The sequence below is a fragment of the Coenobita brevimanus genome, chromosome 100 (genome assembly GCF_032717465.1).
Source record: "Coenobita brevimanus isolate Jiangsu-jjx chromosome 100, ASM3271746v2, whole genome shotgun sequence".
Taxonomy (NCBI): Eukaryota; Metazoa; Arthropoda; class Malacostraca; order Decapoda; family Coenobitidae; genus Coenobita; species Coenobita brevimanus.
In genome coordinates, this window is record NC_137053.1 from 482,501 (window position 1) to 505,000 (window position 22,500).

At 42.5% G+C, this 22,500-nt stretch overlaps 2 protein-coding genes across 2 annotated transcripts in view; both read right to left on the bottom strand.

Annotated features, from left to right (window-relative positions):
• The window catches only part of LOC145414515 (uncharacterized), a 230,657-nt gene that overhangs the window by 111,547 nt on the left and 96,610 nt on the right, over window positions 1-22,500 (bottom strand). The gene's annotated exons all lie outside the window — the stretch shown is intronic.
• The window catches only part of LOC145414526 (G-protein coupled receptor dmsr-1-like), a 138,103-nt gene that overhangs the window by 31,414 nt on the left and 84,189 nt on the right, over window positions 1-22,500 (bottom strand). The window contains exon 2 of the mRNA XM_080284048.1: window positions 5,835-6,086. Within this exon, the coding sequence (XP_080140174.1) occupies window positions 5,835-6,086 (252 nt within the window). The remainder of the gene's footprint in view (window positions 1-5,834; window positions 6,087-22,500) is intronic.

Below are 22,500 nucleotides of genomic sequence, written 5' to 3' on the forward strand. Positions count from 1 at the left end.
CACTTCTTTTTCCCTTCGTCTCCTATCTCTTCTTTTTCCCTTCTTCTTGTGTCTCTTCCTTTTCCCTTATTCCTCTGTTTCTCTTATTTTCCCGGCTTCTGTCTTTTTTTCTCCCTTCTTCTTCTCTCTCTTCTTTTTCCCTTCTCTTTATGTCTCTCTTCTTTTCCCCTTCTTCTGTCGTTACCCTGCACTGTCTGCCTTTCTTGCTTATAGTCTTTCTTTTTCTCCCTCACCCCTTTCTTTCTCCCTCTCTTCCCTTTTTCTCTCTCTTGCTGTGTTCACCTAAAATTTGTCTGCATTTTTGTCTCTATTTCTCCTTTTCCTTTTCCTTCACCTTTTCTCTGCTCTTTATCAGTAAGAGATTCAGTTACTTCTTTATAACTCACTTTCAACACTCCTCTTTTCCTCCCAGTTGTACTCTCTTTTACGCTGTCTTGTCTCTAATTCATTGCTCTTTATCTTCGTTTTTCTTCTTACTCATCCTATTTCTTCTGTATTTCTCCTTTTCCAAATCCAACCATGTAACTGTTTCATTGTTTTTATTCCGCTTTCCTTATTGTGTATTTTGATTAGATATTATTTCTTCCTTTATCCTCCTTTTTCTCATTTCTGTTCTTCGCATCTGTTTGCTCCTCCCTTCACGCTCCTCCTCCTCCTCCTCCTCCTCCTCCTCCTTCGTACTTTTTCTCTTATACATCCTTTCCTTCCATCTTTTCTTTTTCCTCCTTTTCCTCCTATGCTTCTTTTCCCTTCCACTTCTTCCCATTTCTTCGTTTCCCTCTTCTTTTCATCTTCTGTTTCTTTTAATCCTTTCTTCCTTTTCATCTGCCTCGTTCCTCTTCTGCTCTCTGCTCTCCCCCCCTCCTCTTCTTTTCCTCTTCTTACTTCCTCCTTTTCCTTGTCTCCTTCCTTTCCATCCTTCCCTCCTTTTCTTCTGTGCTTGTTTTCCTCCTCCTTTTAATTAATTTTTTCCCCTGAGTTGTATTAATCGTGGTTAAGCCAAAGCAATATTGGCCAAAATTATTTCTAGTTATAGTGTGTGTGTGTGTGTGTGTGTGTGTGTGTGTGTGTGCGCGTTTGTACCAGTGTACGTTGCTGTATAAATACTGCATGTGTGTGTGTGTGTGTGTGTGTGTGTGTGTGTGTGTGTGTGTGTGTGTGTGTGTGTGTGTATCGGGGCGTGTGTTTGTGTACAAGAGAGAGAGAGAGAGAGAGAGAGAGAGAGAGAGAGAGAGAGAGAGAGAGAGAGCATGTATTCACGTGTGTGTGCATGTATGTTCGCGTGTGTGCCATTTTCGTCCATATAGCCACCAGAAATAATGTTGATAAAGGTCTGGACTTACAACAGGATGGCTTCTTCATCCACAACTAATCATCCATCCTGAATAGGCAAGAGAGAGAGAGAGAGAAAACAAAGGGGAAGAAATGAACTCCGGACAGCCCCCCCCCCCCTCCGCTCCTCCAATTTGCATTCTCAATTTGTCCCCTTCAGATTAATTTTTTTTTTTTGGGGGGGAGGGGGAATTTTTTTTTTTTACAACGTTTTCCCCTCAAACCCATGACTTTTTTTTTTTTTTGCCATTTTTTTTTTCAGGCAACTTCCTTACAATTTTTTTTTCCGCTTAGATAGACTTTTCAAACTAAAGGGGGTTATATATAGCAATGTAGGGTTAAAATGGCGACAGGAGTGGAAATAGGAGCATGACAGAATAGACCGTCTAATTCAAGCGGTTTTATATATGCAAGCGAGGTCAACTGGAAAATGAGGAAAGGAAGACCAAGAATGAGGCGGAAGGACGAAATGGAGGGCTGGAATGGCGAGAGGAAATGAAGATAAGTGGTGATAGAGAGGCCTGGAGGCGTTTTTTTTGTCACGGCGGCTCCGGGTGATGGCTGAGATTAGGCGTCTGGCAGCTGACAGATAAGGCTATTATTATCCTGATTAAGGTCTGTAAGTCTTTGTATTTTGCACGCCTGGTTTCGTTAAGTTATCGTTCCTGTTAAAAGTTTTATGTGTGTTCTTTCTTTCCCTCCTGTTGTTTTTGTATCCACTCTAAGTTCTTTAAATCTCCGTGTTCTGTACGCCTGATTTCGTTAAGTTGCGAAAATGTATTAAGTTTTATACGTGTTCATCCTTTCTCTCCTGTTATAGGTCTTCTTGTGTCCTTTATCAACACTGGCGTTATAGGATTTTGTTTTCTGATCATCAGTTTCCTTTAGTCCTTTTATTTCTAATCTTTTATTTAAGCTGGCTTCTCCATCATTCCTTCCCAGACGTAATTTTATAACTTTCGCTTTCTACAGTTCTTCGTCCTGTTGTCGCTGCATTTCATTACAGGAAGTATCTTTGGGCGTCGAATAATCAGTTCGTTCCCTGAGGTCCAGCATTCCTTCCTTTCAGTGGTGCGCCAAAAATAGGAGAATAAGCGTCGCCTTGGTACCAGACAAGGTGCTATTTATCCATCGCATTTTTTTGTGACCGAGAAGTATCATACAATTACAGTTTATTTACAGCAACATAGGTAAAGTCGACCAAGGATGAACCTGGGACAGTGTGTGTATGAAGTGGAGGTATAGCTACAATTTTCGACGCTTATGCATTAGTGTTGTTTAATCATTCCAGGTAATATTTGACACCTATGTTCCTTCATGCCAGTGCCACCAACAAACAAGTGATTTTGTCAGGTCAGGTGTACCAAATGCTACACATCTGCCACACATTGATGCTGTCCCAGGTTGATATGTTGCCAACTGTACATGTACGATACTTCGGTGAGCATAAGGAAAAGCACTGAAGTTAATTGGAACCTGGAACTTATATCAGATTACCAACTTAATTCTGTAACCACCCGTTCATAGCTCGTTTAATTCCCAATCTTTCTTCCTTCCCTTGTGATTTCTCTCACATCCCATATATTTTTTTCTGAATATATTTGATTGTATTACTTTACACCTCATCACGTGTTTTCTTCAGGGTATCCGACAGAGAGAAACACCTCCAAACATTTCTGTGGGACTCATTTCAATACCACTCCCTTCTGTGACTCTGCTTCACCCTCACTTATAAAGTTCTGTGTTTCCTCACTGGCCATCCTCTTTTCAGCTTTTCTTCCCTTTGTATTTTCAGTGTGCCCTCATATCCTTCGTTTCTTGATGTCCCCGTTACCTTGAGTCGTCTGCAGTCTTTCATCTTCATTTCATTTTTCATTCTTTTCCTTTTCTAGTTTCTCATCTCGTTCATCTCGCGGTGCTCCCCCTTTCCCCACCCTCTCTTCTGTTTCTCTTTCCTCCCAATTTTTCTTCCCTTTCTTCTCTGCATTCTTTTTCCTCTCGTCTCTTCCTCTCTGTAATTCCATTTCCCATTTGTCATGTCATTGTTTCTTCTTGTTTTCCTTCCTCTTTTTTCTCATGTTCTACTTCTCCCCCCTTCTTCCAGCCCAACTTCCCGCGCCCTCTCCTCTCTCCTTTCATTTTCGTCAGAGAGAGAGAGAGAGAGAGAGAGAGAGAGTGTGTTTTTCTTGGGTCCTCTTTCCGTTTACACTGGAGGAGGGTGTGCCTATGGTGAGAGAGGGTGAGATGTGGTGGTGGGTCTTGTGGTGACAATGGTGATGAAACCATTGGTGAGGGCGATGAAAGGTGATGCAACTTGTGATGAGAATGGTAGTGAGTGATGGTGAAACTAGTGGTGAGTAATGGTGGGGAGTGGTGGTGAAATTATTGATAGTGGTGGTGAGAATGGTGATAAAACTAGTGGTGAGAGAGGTAATGAGATTGATAGAGGTGAAGTGATTGTCTGGTGATTGTGTGGGCAGATAGTTTTAGGTGATGAGGTGACGGTATGGTAGAATGGTGAGAGGTGATGGTGAGGAGGGAAGAGTGGTGAGTTTGTGAAGTAGTAGAAATGGATGGTGAAATGATACGGAGAGAGAGAGAGAGAGAGAGAGAGAGAGGACCTTGGATGGTGAAGAAGGTATAGGTGGAGAGAGAGGAGTGACAGGCGGAGAGGGAGATGGCGGGGAGGGGGAGAGGAGTGGAAGGAGAAGTGGGAGGGAAAGAAGGAAAAACAATCAGGTTTATAAGATCAGGTAAGAGATAAAACAGTACCTTCTGCCCCTAGTGTGGTTCCTCCCTCCTCAGTCCTCACAATGCCAGAGGTGCCTGCAAAAAGGAGAGAAAACTGTAACTGTCTATCTGCTTTATCTATCTATCTATGTCTGTCTATCTGTCTGTCTTTTTATCTATTGCCAAACGCCTTAAACCCGTAAGGGGTAACCACAAATAAGTCACCTCCATGTCTCCCTGTCCCCCGCTGTCTGGCATCCTTCCCCCCAACTCACACCCCTCTCTCATGCCTCTCCATCCTTCCATCTCATCCCCGGTGTTATGAGAATTTGCCATCTCTTCCTCTTGAATGCTGAGTTAGAGCTGGATTTTAAAACTAGACAATGGTACTAATCATGAAGAAGTGCTACGGAAAGGATGTTGAGCCGTAATACTGTCTTTCTGTCATTAATACACGGGAAATAAGCTGCAAGAGGTCGAGTATATCCACAGTGTTATAATTAATGAAGTATAGGGTTGCAGTGAGGCGAAAACGAAAGGCTAAGAGCAAACACAGACAAGGGATGGTAAAAAGATGGATGCCAGAGAAAAAATTGTGAGTGCTCGCTAACCCACTTCGAGATCTACTTTACCTGAACAGTCGAAAAGGCTAGAACTTCGTATCTAACACTCCCCTAGCCTGCGGTAACGAATGAAAGACAACAAACACTTAAAGGGGAGAATAAAAGACGCAGGCTGTAGGCAAAATGCGAGTACTGGAAGAAATAAATCAGTATTGGCAAACCAGCTTCAAGATTTGCATTTATCGAACAGCCATCAGGTTAGAACTCTGTCTCTGGCACTCTCGTAGCTCGCAGTCGCAAATGAATTCTGATTGGGCTGCCGGCCAGATCGGAAGAACTAAATTGCGGGGCTATTGTTCTGTGGAAATTTTATCGAGGGTTCGGAGGCACAGCTGTGATTGAGGGGCAGTGTGTGTGTGTGTGTGTGTGTGTGTGAGAGAGAGAGAGAGAGAGAGAGAGAGAGAGGGAGAGGAGACTTCAGAGACATAGGAGACAGGGGAGATAGAAGATCCTCTCCTCTCCATCATCTTACCTTTCACGAGTACTACACGAGTATTTGTTCATAGTTATATATACCTTAAACACACTATCCAGGGCTGATGAGTAGTTCACTTTTACTTTCATTTTAAACTCGTGCATAATAATTAGGAAAATATATAGTTAAATGTCTGATTCCCCTCTTACACACACACACACACACACACACACACACACACACACACACACACACACACACACACACACACACACACACAACATACGCCAAGTTTTTGTGTTTGTAATCGAGTATAGAGATAACAGAGCAGAAATACCTAATATACAGTATATGAAGCACCAATAATAAGTACCCGTAGCTTGACTGATGAACATTACTCTTAGCACAAATAAAGTAAACTGTATTACCAGCACTGACAGTTCACGTTATTACCGCTGCTTTAATTTCCGCTGCTGTAATTTCCGCACCTAAAATTGCCTGTGAGAGTATTTCCACAACCTCGTCGCCAGTTGAGCGGTAAACGTCGCTGGCCTCGGCTTTCCCCGTGATGTATAATTATTTGTTTTTGCAATCAGGCCAATTTCAAGGTTCATTACTCAGGTTTAATTTAAATGTTGATTACTTTCCATTTTGTAGTTAATGATTTGAGGACATGACAAGGCCTGTGGCGATAGAGAAAACGTGCCATTTTATACGTAGGATGCCCTGTGTACCCTGGGTGGAGCAAAGCAGCCGTGGCGTCCACCCAGGAGCCAAATATTCTCCTGTGTCCCTGAACTTCGCCGTGGGGAAGGACCCTGGTCCGAACCTGGCGAGGCCCTGTCTACCACAAGGGGGCTCCGGTTCCCTTCACCGTTATTGTTCTGTAATTTACTTGGAGGACCGCACCACAGAAGCAGTTGCTTACCTTTGGTTGACGGGTCCCGTTTGCCAGACAGACCAGGGTTAAGCAAGAGCAACAACAACTGTAACGTGCAGAAAAACCAAAAATGTACTCATAACTTACCACAAGGGAGGGGGAAGCTCGTACTGCCTTTTTTTTTTTTTTTTCCCTCTGTGAACCATGTCCTTAGAGAATCAGAGCGGTGTCATGTGCCAGTAGGGAAGAGTTAGGATGATGACATTGATTCACGAGACTATTATTCGAAAGTCCGTTACTTGTTCGTCACTCTCTGTCTGTCTGTCTGTCTTAGTGCAAGGGAAGGCCACTCCATATATATACCGTAACCAGTAGATGAAGTTACAAGACGACGCACTCTAAATTCCCTTCATTCCCTAGTTTCCTGACCCTCGATCCTCTCAAGAACGAACAAAGAGCCATTCCTGCATCGATTAATACACTGAAGACCGAGGACACATAGGGAAGAGCGACCTCCCCCCCGCCAAAAAAAAGTCGTTACTATACGTTTTCTGCTTAACTTGGCTCAAAACTACCATCTTTCCATGTTCAATTTGTAGCGATGGATTAACACCAGAATATGATGCTAGTCACGAGGAAATGCCATGGAAAGGATGTGCAGCTGTGGGTTTGTACTTTTCATCATTAATCAGCATGAAATAGGCTGCAAAAGGACGAAAATCTGGGCCAAGTTAAGGTAAAATGAGTGTAATATGTTTGAGTCACGCAGTTGTACCACTTAATTTAGGGCACCCTGTGTATATTTCAGCACAAACAGACATTCATGCACACACCCCCTTGTAATTACGTTTTCCGGTCCTCAGCAGCAAAGGTGGATGCACATACGTCTTGTCAGATCAGTGCGCACAACTGGGCACACACATGCATACATATCTATCTATCTATCTATTTATCCACATAACTGGGGCACGTACAAATATATTTATATATACATGCACACAACTGAGCCCATGTATTCATGCATACAATAATACTTACATGCAGACAGACAGACACAAGCAGGAGACAAAACTCCATACATACACGCATACAAACATACATACATACATACATAAATACATACATGTATACATACGTGCAGACAGGCAGACAAGGAGAATATGCATAATTTCATTCATCCACTCAGTACTCTCTCTCTCTCTCTCTCTCTCTCATTAGTAACACATTTTCTCTTTGTTTCTTTCCATTTTCTTCCCTCTTTCTTCATATTCCTTTTCAGAGTTTTATCCTTCCCATCCTCATTTCAACTTTCACCTTCCTCCTTCATTCCTTTCTTCCGCCCATTCATTTTCTCCCTGTTTTTGTCCCCCAATCATACTTTTTTCACTCCCTGCTCTGTTCCTCCTTAGTTCTTTTTCTCAGCCTTTGTTTCTTCCTTACATCTTTCCTCTTCTCCCTGCTTTCCTTCATCCTCCTTTCTTTTACTTTCCCGGATTTCTTGTCTCTTTCTTTTTCTCTGCTTGCTTTCTTCCCTTTTTCTTTCTTTTTCTCTCCGTGCATTTTTCACTCTTTCTCTGCTTGCGTTCTTCCCTCTTTCTTTCCTTTTAGTTACCTGCGTTCTTCACTTTTCTTTTCCTCCCTGTCTTCTTCCCTCCCTCCCTCCCTCCCTTCCTTCCTTCCTTCCCCTTCCTCCCCCTTTCTTTTTCTCTCCCTTTCTCCCTTTATGATTTCAGTCAACAGTTAACAAGAGGTTCATTTTCTCCTCGAGGGATGACCCATTAATAATTCATGAGGAGCCTTCATGCAAAATCCCTCTGTTTTTCCGCAGGCCGAAATGAGAGAGAGAGAGAGAGAGAGAGAGAGAGAGAGAGAGAGAGAGAGGAGACAGATTGACAGATAGAGATACAGACAAATTTTTAAAAAGAGAGAGAGAGAGGGTGAGGAAAGAAAACAGACAGGCAGACAAACTTGGGGAGAGAGAGAGAGAGAGAGAGAGAGAGAGAGAGAGAGAGAATTAAGCAACTTTCACACAGACTATAGCACCTTTTTTCCCCCTTAAATATTCTCTTTTCCCAAAATTTGCATCTTAAGTAAAGCATGCATATATTAGCACTTAGTTGAAATATTAACACGGACAAGGCCATTGAGAGAAGGAAGTAATTTTATGATACCGTCGCTTTACACACACACACACACACACACACACACACACACACACACACACACACACACACACACACACACACACACACACACACACAGGGAACATTGATTTCATCCACTTCACGAGGTGCGCACGTGAATCATGGCACAAATACGGTTGCACACAGTTATTGTCAACACACACACACACACACACACACACACACACACACACACACACACACAAGCTGCCATCAGAGAAATTCATGCATTCTCAGGCCTCATTGCATCACGGTTTCAGAATTAGTATATTTCCTTTCAATGCAGTGGGTATTGGTAAATATTCCTACTGTATACATATCTACACACCTGAACACGGTTATAATTGCAGGTACATAAACATATCGAACGTATATGTAAAATCTGGAGTCTCTCTCTCTCTCTCTCTCTCTCTCTCTCTCGCACGCGCATAGTTTTACGGCTTAACACTGAACAACAGGTAATCGTAGGCGTGAAATTTTACCTGCGAATTTCGTGAGGCACAGGTAGAAAAAAGATGAGAAGAGCGTACCTGAGTGCTGCCCACGCTCTACTCCCGCACCTAACATTGTTACAGTCCACTGAATCACGGGATAGTAAACATAACATGATTTCCAGTACTATAAACAATGAGAGACTGAGGAAAGTTGTCATTACGAGTAAAAAGCATATATATAGGCACTCAAAGAAGAATATTCCGCAAGTAAATATTATTGCTATCCATTTGAAGACGGGAAGGTAAACGTAACCTAATTTTCCAGTCCTCGAGAGAATGGGAGACTGGGAAGAAGAGGCATTATGAATTAGAAATACATCAAGAAGCTGGTTGAAGAACATGCCACAGACGGTTGAGAATGGACGGAAGGGCTTATAGTTAGGTGAGAATAAAATAGAAGATTGTAAGCTATATATACGAAGGTCAGGAAGAAACAGAACAAGAACGAGGTAGACGAATGTATTTGGAAACAATCTGAATTCGCAGAGTTAATTGTTGATGAATAATAAAGATGAACTGTGCAGAACTGAAAAGTAGATTTGGAAGCTGCTTAGTCAGGGTCCAGTAAAGAAGCAAACAGTGAGGACAGAAAGTAGTAGTTAATTAATGGGAAGTAGTAAAGGAATATCCCGGAAGGCAAAAGAGGATGAAATAAAGGACTGAAATTTTGATAGGTTTTAATTGGATGTGTAATGTTTATAATCGTCCTTCCCAGAACTAAAAAAATTCCTCTTATTTTTTACTCAAGCGTAATGGTGATGATCAAGATGATTGAAGATGATAAAATTCAACCTTACGTGCTTATTTCCTTTCTCTCCCTCCCCTCACAGCATTACTGTCAGACTAGTGACTAATGAAATTTCTGGAACGCAATGTAGCACTTTGTCTCTGTCGGTATTAATGAACCCTCTTTTATGATATTGACCTCCAGCGCACAGTACCCCACTCCACCCCACACCCTCCCACACCTTCCCACTCCACCCCACACCCGCCCACACTCTTCCACTCCACCCCACACCCTCCTACTCTACCCCACACCCTCCCTTCCTCTTTGTCTGTTATTATTACCTCCATGCTCCCCTCTCCACTCTGTCTTCTCACCCTTGTGCTCCCCTCCACTCACTGTCTCCTTCCCTTACGGTACATTTTCTTTTTTGCATTATCCAACTGTTACTTAATTTCTCTCTCTCTCTCTCTCTCTATCTATCTATCTCTATCTCTCTCTCTCTCTCTCTAACACACATTTCATATCATTTTTTAACGCCTGTCTCCTTTTTCCTCAACTTATAAGGCTTTCTGTTTCTCGTTGCTCTTTGCTCCCTGCTCGAGTCTTCTTTACCTTGAATTCTCTGCCTGTGTTCCCCCCTCCCCCTCTCTCGATTTCTTTTCATCCTTCTCACACCCTCCCCTCCATCTCTGTCTTTGTGTCTTTATTTCAGTTCCTCTTCCAATTTTTATCATTCGTTGCACATTTCTTTCATTTCTTTTGTCCCCTTTTTTTGTATTTTTTCTTTAGCTGTCACTGAGCCTTTCTCATTTTCTCAGTTCTTACATTTTCTTTTAATCTTACTCTTTTCGTAGCCCGATTTCTTGGCGTCTGCTCCATTCCTGTCACTTTTCTTTTAGTTTTCTCTTGACTACTTATGCCTCTGTTTTTATTTTTTTACTTGACTCTCATATCTTCCACATTTCTTTGCTTATATATATTTTTTGTCTTTCACTTCTGCCGTCTGTTCCCATTTGCACTTCCTTCTGTATAATTTTTACGATATTTTAGCTAACATAATATCTCGTAATCCTGACGTTTTTTCGGCTTTTTTTTCCCCTATTATCATTCTCTCTCCCATCACCCTCCTCCTTCCTTTTACAATAGACTGATTTATACATTTTTTTACTCCTCCCTGCCTCTGCTTTTTTTTCCTCTTTACGTTTCCCTTTTCCCTTGCACGCTTTTCTGCAGTTTTGATTGGGTATCTCACCACTATCTCCATTTCCTGGTCCCTTCTCGATCCTTTCCTCTCCTCCTCCCTCATCTTAGTTTCATGTCCTGTGTGGGTGTCCTCTCTCTCTCTCTCTCTCTCTCTCTCTCTCTCTCTCTCGTCCAGTTTCCTTTTCCACACATCTTCTTTCGACCCTGCTCAATTTTTGTCTTTCTTCTTTTGCTCTGTTCTCTCTTTCCATATTCTTTTCTTTCATCGTTACGGATATTCAGTTTACATTCTCCTTTTTCCGTTTTCCCGCCTTTACTCCCTGTTATTTTTTCCCCTTCTTCCTTCTTTTATTCAGTTTCCCTTGCGCGTCACTTTTCTCTTTTGCTTCTCAGATGTGCCTGTTTGTTATTCGAGTTAGTCCTCTTCACAACCTCTCTCTCTCTCTCTCTCTCTCTCTCTCTCTCTCTCTCTCTCTCCACCATCCTATTTCTAGAGGATAGAGTTGGAACTGAGGGACGTTTGTATGACCAGGCAGAGGAACCAGCTAATTATATAGGTGCCACCACGTGAAGGCGTCCCTCTCCAGGACCACATCATAGGGGTGAAGGAGTTAATTGCTACTTGTTCCATCTCTTACTCTTTAATCTGGACAATGGGGAAAAAATAGGCTCCCTAAATGTTGACCCTTCCCTTCCATTTCTTTCTCTTCCTTCTAAGTCAGACTTACTTTTTTTTCGCCCCATCTCTGTCTTATTTCTGCCTGTTGGTTGTACTGTTTCGAGATTTGGAGAGAAGGGAGAGTGCAGATTTACTTCATTTTGTGTGTGTGTGTGTGTGTGTGTGTGTGTGTAATTCACCGGGTCGATCAGGATCAAGTGGCGGTTGTGATCAGCAGCTTTTTACCCTCCCGGAAGAGAGGTGAGAGCTCATATAGTCCGATCTGAGGGCATAGCCTTGACCCTCAAACACGCACACATCCATCCTCTTGCTCAAGGAGGACACAATACACCCGCTTCGTCAGGGAAACTTTTTCGCATCCCGAGCAAGACGGGAATCCCCGTCTTAGCTGGTCCCGGCGAGCACGCGCGCGCACACACACACACACACACACACACACACACACACACACACACACACACACACACACACACACACACACACACACACACACACACACACACACACACACACACACACACACACACACACACACACACACACACACACACACACACACACACACACACACGGCAGCACATACATTTCTGGTCGTCACATATCGCACATGCAAGCATAAATAAGCTCTTAGACAAACACACAGAGCCCATAATCGCCCGCAAAAATTCCTCTGATGCTGCTCGTATACACATCCTGCCTGAATAATATATAGAGACAATGAATATTTCTTATGCAGTGACAAGTACCTATTTTTGCCTCTTTTGTTCCTAATGCGAGACACATGCCAAGGCAGACGATCACACACACACACACACACACACACACACACACACACACACACACACACACACACACACACACACACACACACACATCTATTCCATGCCTTTTCTTTGTTTCTTCTTTACCCATCTTTATTTGTCTTCTCTTTCTTCGTTCATTAACTTTTTTCAGTTTTCAATGTTTTTTTCTGCATTTGCTTATCTCTTAATGGTATTCTTCTTCATGCCTTTCTGTGTTTAATCCCTCCACCCCTCTCTCTCTCTCTCTCTCTCTCTCTTTCTCCTTCGGTAGTAGAGCCGATCGATACAAATGTGTGTAGGGGAGAGTATAATGCTGTTGACTTATCTAGCGGAAGAGAGTAAGAGTAGACGAAGCGTGTGACTCCCTGCTCCCTAGTGTATTGTTGTCTGTATCTCACTCACTTTCTCACACACACACGAGAGAGAGAGAGAGAGAGAGAGAGAGAGAGAGAGAGAGAGAGAGAGAGAGAGAGAGTAAGTATAGCCACTCTTCTTGAAATGGGGCTAAATGAGAGCAGACTCTAAGTAAGAAGGAAAGAGGGTAAACGACTGACAGAGGCAACGGATTTTCTTTGGAATGATATTAAGACGGAACCACAGATCTTAAGAACAACCGAAGGGACTCCATATATATCGTATTCCTTTTAACGTATTGAGGCCAGTCGGTTAAGGAGACTCCCTAACACCTTTTCCTAAGCGACTTATTTTGAATATTACAACTTCCTGCCCTTCTCCGAGCTACAAAAATCATTCTAATCATACCATACTCTGTATAGATATCGACCACAGGGTAATAGTCAGCCCTATCCAAAAATAAATCGCTAAGGAAGAGGTGTCAGGGAGCCCATGGTGATTGTGGCATCATTTTAACCTCTCAGGAATATTTCAAGTCTTAAAAATTAATAATTAGACACGAAAAAGGAGAATGCATTATACTCAGAAAATAAAGCAGTTCATTATCTTGTATAGACATTTTTCTCCCATTATTTTTTATTTAACATTTACTACTACCTTAATTAACACTACTAACTCAGGTAAATTAGTAGGAATGGAAGGAAAGAGAGGGAAGTGGAGTTATTAGATAGATTTTTTGGCAAGATGAGAGAAGGAGAGAAAAAAAGGCTTTGCCTAGGAGTTCATTACAGGGTTTAAAAAAGACTCTTGTGCTCGGTGAATTAATTGCATATGCTTGTGTCCTGAAAGTTACGTGTGTGTGTGTGTGTGTGTGTGTGTGTGTGTGTGTGTGTGTGTGTGTGTGTGTGAGAGAGAGAGAGAGAGAGAGAGAGAGAGAGAGAGAGAGAGTGTGTTTATTATGCATGCAGGTGCCTGGGTAGTTTCATTACAGTTAAATGTGTGTGTAGAGTGTGTGTATAATGCACACACTCCTCCTCACTCCCTCTGGATGAACTTAAGTATAATCTCCTTCCCACGATGACGTCATTTTCTCTATTCTTGCCACGTAGGGCTGCATTGCAGGCATTCTTAGCACCTTTTATTCTGCGATTTACTCTGTCTCTTACACCTCAGCATCTTGTGTGTCACTGATGCAAAGTACAAATGAAGTCTTGTCTTCTCTTCTGCTTTTCTGTCTACGGTTTTTGATAATCCCTTGAATCCGTAGCAGATGACACCAATGGCACTGATCTATGGCCAGATAAATCAATCAGTGTCAGTTGCTGGAGAATCACGGACTAATTTTCAAAACCCACGGAGAGAGAAGCCGGAGAGAGGACAGGATTTTTGGTCGCGAGTGCGCACGTGCATATAAAAGCGATGTAAAAAGGACAGAGGAGGCTGCTCAGGTGTAATATCCAAAACGAAAGCTCTCTCAACAAGCTTACCACACCCCTTCTTTCCAAAAGCTTTCTCTTCAGGCTTACTCTCTCCCTTTCCTCTATAAAAGTTTTCTCTACAGACATACCACTCCTTTCCCCTCTAAAAGCTTTCTCTATAAGCCTACATCTTTTTCATTCCCCAAATCTCTCCATTCCTCACAGTTGTCACCTTCCATTTACACCCAAGAGCTCTCCCTACACTCCTTCAGCTCCCGTAAAAGCTCTCCCCGCTCCTTAAAGCTCACGACTACCCAGTGCACTAGATTACTATGAAAAAAATGACAAATGTTTTTTTTTTTTTGGGGGGGGGCGGGGCTGCCTCGGACGGAAATGCCCCCCCCCCCCCGGCAGTGTTTTTAATTTCTTTTGTTGTGTTGTTTTCTAGTTGGGTCCTCCCTGTGTTTTCAATGTTTTTTTTTCTTTTTTTTATTGCTATTGTTATTGTGTTGCCTTTATCGCTACGGCTGTTGTTCCTTCCATTGTTCCCATCTCTCGCCCTTTGATCCTGTTTTCTTTTTGTCCTAGAACGATTAATTTGTATCCAGTAAAAAATATGTACAACTTTTATTCATTGTGTAATCAGGTCTTATTGTTAATTCTCAAAAGTACTAAATGCCAGAGCTTCAAAGTCCTTCGCTTAATTATCTTGGTGTGTGTGTGTGTGTGTGTGTGTGTGTGTGTGTGAGAGAGAGAGAGAGAGAGAGAGAGAGAGAGAGAGAGAGAGAGAGAGACTTGAGTTGTGATGTAGTGTGTTGTGTGGCATTACTGAAAATTAAGTCTACGTGAATATGAGCCCATGTCGCTTAGGAAGGCATTCATAAAATTTCTTAGCCAATTCATCGCGTACAGCAGTTGTGCAGAGCTATCAGTAATCAGGAATAATTTCGTTTTGTTTAAGTTTTTTTTTTTTTTTCGCGTTAATATACACTCCTGTTGCCTTGTTCTCGGTAGGTGTTTGAGTGCAGGATAGAGGTATTTATAATTAATCTCATACCTGATCCAGGCATAAGATGGTTTATGTATACGGGTTCCTTGATCTCAGTTCGGTCCCTTTAGTGGGCCGGCATCCTCAGTCGTCTCAGCTGCCTTCGTTACTCTCTCTCTCTCACACACACACACACACACACACACACACACACACACACACACACACACACACACACACACACACACACACACACACACACACACACACACACACACACACCTAACTTTGAAACCCAGCAACAACAACAACAACAACAACTACTACTACTACTACTACTACTACTACTACTACTACTACTACTATAAGATGAATGTTTTTTAATTCAAGCGACCAGTTCCATAATATGAATAAAATGATCGGCAAAAAAAAATCCCCAAACAATGTTAAAATATTTGCATGTTCGTCCACTACAACACTGCTAGCAAAGGAGAGAGAGAGAGAGAGAGAGAGAGAGAGAGAGAGAGGGAGAGAGAGAGAGAGGGAGAGAGAGAGAGAGAGAATAGAAAAAGAAAAATGCTGGATGAGGAACGGACATGCCATCTCTGGAACAAAGTTAAAAGAGAGGTGAAATTTTGGATACAGGAAAAACTTTCATCGTTTGTTAAAAAAATGAAAAATTATAGTTATGGTGTGAGGGGCAAGAATAGGGAAGAGTGGAGGGAGGGCGAAGAGGAAGAAAAAGAAGAAGAGGAAGAAGTAGGAGGAGGAGGAGGAGGAGGAGAGTAATTTAGGCTAGTTAAAGTGTGTTGGTTTAGGAGAGGAAGAGTAGAGGTAGGTGGAGTAAGAAGATGATGATGATGATGACGAAGAAGACGAAGAAAAAGAAGAAGGTGATGATGAAGAAGAAAAGATGAAAAGAAGAAAAAAAGAAGAATATCCATTTTCAGCTATGACGTGGAGAGAAGAGGAAAGAGCGGAGTAAGGTAAGAAGAGGAAGAAGAAGGTGATGATGATGAAGAAGTAGACGAAGATGATGAAGAAGAGAAGGAGAAGAAGACCCATTTTTAGCTGTGACGCGCGGGTAGAGGAGAGGGAAGCGGGGAGGAAGATCAAGTAAGAGGGAGAGCAGTAAAAAGTGCATCACAGTTCACCGAATCGGGGTAAGAAAAGTGAGGCAGTAAGTTCCCGAAAATGAAAATACTCGGGTTCATTTCGCATTCCAAGAAAGACGAGGACCAACTTTTTCCAGCAATAAAAGCTACCCAACTCGATTTTGAGGCAAATCAGCAATGGAGAAAAGGCAGGGGGGAGGGTGAAGTGAGATGCGGGAGAAAGATAGCGGAGAGGGTAAAGGGGTTTGATGCAGAGGAAGGGAGGTCGCGGGTTCAGTAAAGGAGAGAGAGGGAGTGAGGGGGTGACCGGATGGGAAGAGGATGGAAGTGTTGCCTGCAGAGAGAGAGAGAGAGAGAGAGAGAGAGAGAGAGAGAGAGAGAGAGAGAGAGAATTACAGATATACAAGACAAACTGATATAATGGTAAATCGGCGTGAAGGAACATAGGGCGAGAAGCTAAACAGATATATAGATTAAACAGAAAAATCTTATCAGACCCTGTTTATATTTTTCTCTCTGTCCAAAAGTACACTCCAACCATCAACTCCATCTATTCATCAGAACATCAACTTTTTAATTATTCATATGATGTAAGGAAAACCACCTCGAGAAATCTTATATTCACCTCACGTCATATTCAACCACCGTCCATGTCACAGCGATTTTACAGGTTTTTCTCGCCTTCTGATTCCGTTTTTCGCACGCCGCCTGCCTGCTAGCAACACCCCGTCTGAGTGTAAATATTATGTGTGTCGTTTATTGTGTCTTTTATCATAGCGTGGGTTATTTTTATCCCCGTTGTGTCATCTGCGGTTCTGTTTATCTCTTGCTTTATTATTCTCTTCCTCGTCGTTATGTCACAGCTTGGAACAACACCTTTGCTCTCTCTCTCTCTCTCTGTGTCTTACGTCTGGTCGTGTCTTGATCTTTTTTTTTCTTTTTTTTTCATTTCCGAGTGCTGTGTCTTGTCAGGTAAATATAACTTTTCTTCATGTCAGTTCATCTGCCAGTGTTTCCTCGCCGTCCAGAAATGACTGTTTTTTATTCCATCCCCTTTTTTCGTAGGGCTCTGTCTTACCAGTAGTCTTTGTCTTCCGTGATAATAATAATAATAATAATAATAATAATAATAATAATAATAATAGTAGCAGTAGTAGTAGTAGTAGTAGTAGTAGTAGTAGTAATAATAATAATAATAATAATAACTTCACGAATCCCGTCATATTTTAGGATTTAATCTTCCCTTCATCTCTCCGCCTCCTTTCCATCATCTCCTCACAGAAATACACCTTTTGTTCATCTCGCCACCGTCTCCCTCACAGCTCACCCATGCCAATTACTGTCACTAGGAGGCACCACAACGCTCTCTTATTTTCTCACATTTTTCGTTTCCTAGCTCAGTACCTCCTTTGATGCCGTCACCCCCGTTTTCTACCGAGCTGAAGAGGTGATAAATAGATTAGCCGCCTCGTCTTCTGAGAATTAATTTGCATATATCTACTGTATGTATCTTCTATCTGTTTATTTATCTCTATCTGTCCATCTGTGTCCTTCTGTATCTGTCGCGGGGCGCCTTAATGTCGTAATGGGTGGTCACAAACAAATCGTCTCCACGTCTCCCAGTTGTCTGCCATTTGGTTGCCCTATCACCAACTCTTACACCCCCATCTGTCATATATCTATCCACTCCATCCCTCCATCTCATCCTTGGTCTTTCCTTCCTCCCCTTCCCCTCCATCTCACTCACATACACTCTTCTAGTCAGTCGCTTATTCCCCATTTTTCCACATGGCTCCTTCCATCTGGGAAAAGGGGAGGTACCAACAGAAGAAAAAAATTACAAAGGAAAAAATATTAAGTATAGGAAACACTGAATTAGGGGAAAATGAAAAATAGTGAGGAGAGAGAAAAAGAATATGAAGAAAGGAATTATGGTATAGGGAGTTAAGGGAGGCAAAAAATCAGGGCATGAAATTAAGTGAGAAGAAGGTGTGGGAAGGGAGATAATTGGAAGCTGAGAGGTGAAGGGTAGGAAAAAACTCTGGGAGAGGTGTGGATGGAGAGGAGAGAACACACACACACACACACACAGACACACACACACACACACACACACACACACACACACACACACACACACACACACACACACACACACACACACACGGGGGACACTGCGCCCTGTTAACCACGTCCAAATGCACCTGTCCATTCTTTTCTCCTCGTCCTCGCTTTTCTCCCTTATTTTTCTCTTCCGCCTCTGTGCTTGAATTGCCCGTGTTGTCTCGTTGTGTTGACAAGCGACCTCCCTTTCCCGTAACCTCAATCTGGTTCGACAGCTGGAAGGGAAAAGCTTTGACGCACACTGTTCTTTGGTTACCGGGAAACTGGAGAGGCTTGTGTGTGTGTGTGTGTGTGTGTGTGTGTGTGTGTGTGTGTGTGTGTGTGTGTGTGTGTGTGTGTGTGTGTTTTGGCCACATAGCCCGTCATCACGACAGTAACACACCTAAATCTCTCTCTCTTCTACACTAATCACTCCGTTTAAGCTTTCATTCTTTCTCTTTCTCTCTCTGTCTCTCTCCGTCTGTCTCTGTCTCTGTCTGTCTGTCTGTCTGTCTGTCTGTCTCTCTCTCTCTCTCTCTCTCTCTCTCTCTTTCTCTCTCTCTCTCGTCACCACCTGACCCTGAGCACGTCAGTAGCATAGAAAGAGAGAGAGAGAGAGAGAGAGAGAGAGAGAGAGGTTGGGAGTGTGATCAATGGAATCTATGAGATTAAAGGCAGAGAAAAGTTTGGGGAAGAGATGGGGTTGGAGAGGAGAGAACACACACACACACACACACACACACACACACACACACACACACACACACACACACACACACACACACACACACACACACACACACACAACGTCTCTTTGAAGCTTTCTCCCCAACTGTGCATCATCTCTAAGTTTAGCACATATTAGTTTTCTGAAAGCGCTTTTTATTTTTATTTTTTATTTTCCATGATTTCAAACTGCTAACCATCACTCCCAAAACAAAAATACTCCCTCAAACGAACACATGCAGTTGTAATCCCCACTGATCGAGGGATTTATCAGTATATGTATCTGAATGCCTTGTTTGTTGTGGGGAGATTTCGCTAACTTGAGGGATTTGGGGGATTGTGTATGTGCAGCGAAATTATTTAATGGTTAGTGGTGGGGAATGGATTCTCTCTCTCTCTCTCTCTCTCTCTCTCTCCTTTTTATGTAACGGACGAGCTTACTTATTTAGTCTGCAAAATCCTCATTCATAAAAAATAAATAAGAATCACATTTGGAATTAAAAAACTGAATAGACGTGCCTGTGTGAGTGTGTGTGTGTGTGTGTGTGTGTGAGAGAGAGAGAGAGAGAGAGAGAGAGAGAGAGAGAGAGAGAGAGAGAGAGAGAGAGAGAGAAGCGCGTAGTCTCTATAGCAAGGTACGTGTGTATGAGTATGTGAGGAAAGACAGTATATATAATGCGTCTATTCTTGTTCTTGTTTATGACTCACTAATAGTCTTCCTTGTTCTCCTGCCCGGCTGTTATGAAGATTAATTAAACAGGAAAGAGTACAGCTTTATTTTTAACGACTGGGAACACTAGTTGAATATGATGATGATGATGATAATGATAATGATGATAGTGGAGGTGATTTTGATGATGCTGATTATGGTGATGATGATGATGATGAAGATGATGGGTGGTGATGGTACTGATGGTGTAAAAAGGGATGGCAAGGATCAAAGAGCAGAGTGATGAAAGAGACTGAATTATTGATCTTTGTGTCTCCGCCTCTTAGTCTCTGCCCTTCCTTCTTGATTCCTTACTTTTCTGATTTTGTTTCTCCTGTTTCCCATCCTCCTGCTTTTCATTCATTTTTTCCTCTTAATTTATTAGTTCTCCTGCACCTTTATTCTCTTCCTTCTATGTTTTTTTTTTTTTTTTTTTACTGTCTGTTCATTTTGTCTTCTTTTTTTCCGGTGCGTAAATGAGGTCATTCCTTGAGGATAGGGACTGCAAAAAATAAAGGCCTTTTAGAGAGAGAGAGAGAGAGAGAGAGGTGGGGATGGGTGGAGTAATAATAATAGCAATAAGACAACAGTAAATATACAAGTTAACTAATAATCCCCCTGCCGCCCCTCTCTCTCTCTCTCTCTCATACCAAACCTCCCACTCCATCCCTTCCCCCATCCACTCTCCTCTTCGGTATATTGGGATGGTAAGCTTGTGAACATCCTTTGACGCTGTGTTAGTTCCCCCTGTCTGAAAGAACGAAAGGAATATTGGATTAAGGGATGGTTGGACGGGTTAAGTGGTTAGGGGATTTGATGATCTGCTGATGCATGGACAGAAGTGGATGAAGGATGATGGCTAGGTGGATGGGTAGAAACAGATGAAGTTGATGGGTAGGTGGATGTGGGGGTGTATTGATGGATGGAGTAGGAGGTAAGGGATTTGACGATTGATGGATAGGTGGCCAGAACCGGATGGTTCATAGATGGATGGGTGGATGGATGGACAGAATTATACGGAAGATTAAGTGATGAGTGGATATATGGATGGGGAATCAGTTAAGCCAATAAAAGGATCGATGGCGGGTGGAAAGATGGCCGCATTGGATTAATCGACTAATAGATGAGTTAACGATGAAGTTGATTGGTGGATAAAAATGTATAATATGCGTATGGATAGGTGTATACATGTAGAGGAAATCACAAACATAAATAAAGCACGTGTATAAGTAGGTAAACAGAGAGAAAGATACAGAGATTGACTGGTTAATGGACTGATATTTGAGAGAAAAAGAAAAAAAATGTATGTACCTCTGTCTCTGTCTGTCTGTCTGTCTGTCTGTCTCTCTCTCTCTCTCTCTCTCTCTCTCTTTCTATACAGTTTGCATGTAATTTGAGCAAGCTGATAACAAAAACAGTCATTACACATAATCTAGCCATGTCTCAAAGAGCACACACACACACACACACACACACACACACACACACACACACACACACACACACACACACACACACACACACACACACACACACACACATTGTTGTACCATGAAATTCCACAGATCTGAGCAACACTCGAACACATAAAGCTGTTTACCACAAAGCCTGTACCACCTTTGACCACGTTGCTCTGTCAAGTGGAATGCTACAGCGCGCGTTCCCTCGTATCACCTTCCTCCCTTTTGAGTGCGCAGTGCATTTGCAGGTAAGAAATATGTGTACTGGAGAGCTGCGGTTATGGGCGTGAAAAATATGAGGAAGAGAAGGTATATGCTTCGCAATATTATGCATTTTTCAAGTTCCTTTAGCTTATCACTGTCATGAATAACACATAGATGCCTCACAGATAAAATGCCGTGTTTATGTTCCTGCTTTGCTTATAGTCAGACACGCATGTTTAAAATGATCCATCCAGCCAGCCATCAATTTATTCTGTATTGCTTCACGAATCTCTCTCTCTCTCTCTCTCTCTCTCTCTCTCTCTCTCTCTCTCTCTCTTGATTACAGGTGTTTTCAGAATGGTGCACCTCAGTAGATCAGTAACCAGATCTTGGAGTTTTGGTCTGATTTTGCTGACTGTGTTAAATTTCTTAAGAATCTGTGATGAGAGAGAGAGAGAGAGAGAGAGAGAGAGAGAGAGAGAGAGAGAGAGAGAGAATCTGGGAGACCAATATTCACATTACTACCTTACGCAGAGGTGTGTGTGGGGGGGGGGAAAGGACAGTAAAAATAAAGAAAAAGAAACGGCCGCGTATCCCAACAGGAAATAAAGATAGTAAAGATAAACAGTAGCAACGGGATTTGGAAATGAACAGGGAGGAAGGCTTGATGGACGGGTCTGTAATTAAGAAAGAAAGGGTGAAAATGGTGGGAAAAACAGGAAGATTGGAAAAATGTTGGGGAGAGAGCAGGGAGGAGAGTTAATTGTGGGCTTAGTAGGAGAGAGAGAGAGAGAGAGAGAGAGAGAGAGAGAGAGAGAGAGAGAGAGAGATAGCCTTAGGAAAGAAGAATGAGAGAGAATATATTTGAGGGGAGGAGGGAGAAAGCAGGGAGAGAGCAAAACCAGAGATAGGAGAGGGAGAGAAACGGTGATGGGGGGGAGGAGAGAGAGAGAGAAAATTCGGAGGGAGAAAGGAAGAGAGAGAGGAAAAACTTCGAGGAACGAAGAATCAAGTCTGCAGGGAGATAGGATGGAGAAAAGATGGAGAGAAAGAGAGAGAGAGAGAGAGGATGAATATTTTCTGGAGAGAGGAAATGTGGGAGGAAGGAGATTAGAGAAAGAAAAATGAAGGTAGAGAAGACGGGTGATGGAGACAGAGAGGCCGGTGAGATCATGGAGGGAGAGAGAGAGAGAGAGAGAGAGAGAGAGAGAGAGAGAGAGAGAAGGAGGAAGAGAAAAGGAAAGAAAGGTGAAGGAAGAAGGAAGGAGAAGAGAGAAGGGAGGAGATGTAAAATGGAAGAGAAGGCGGGGGGAAAGGGAGGGAAGAAAGGGAAGGTGGAAAGGGAGGGAGGGAA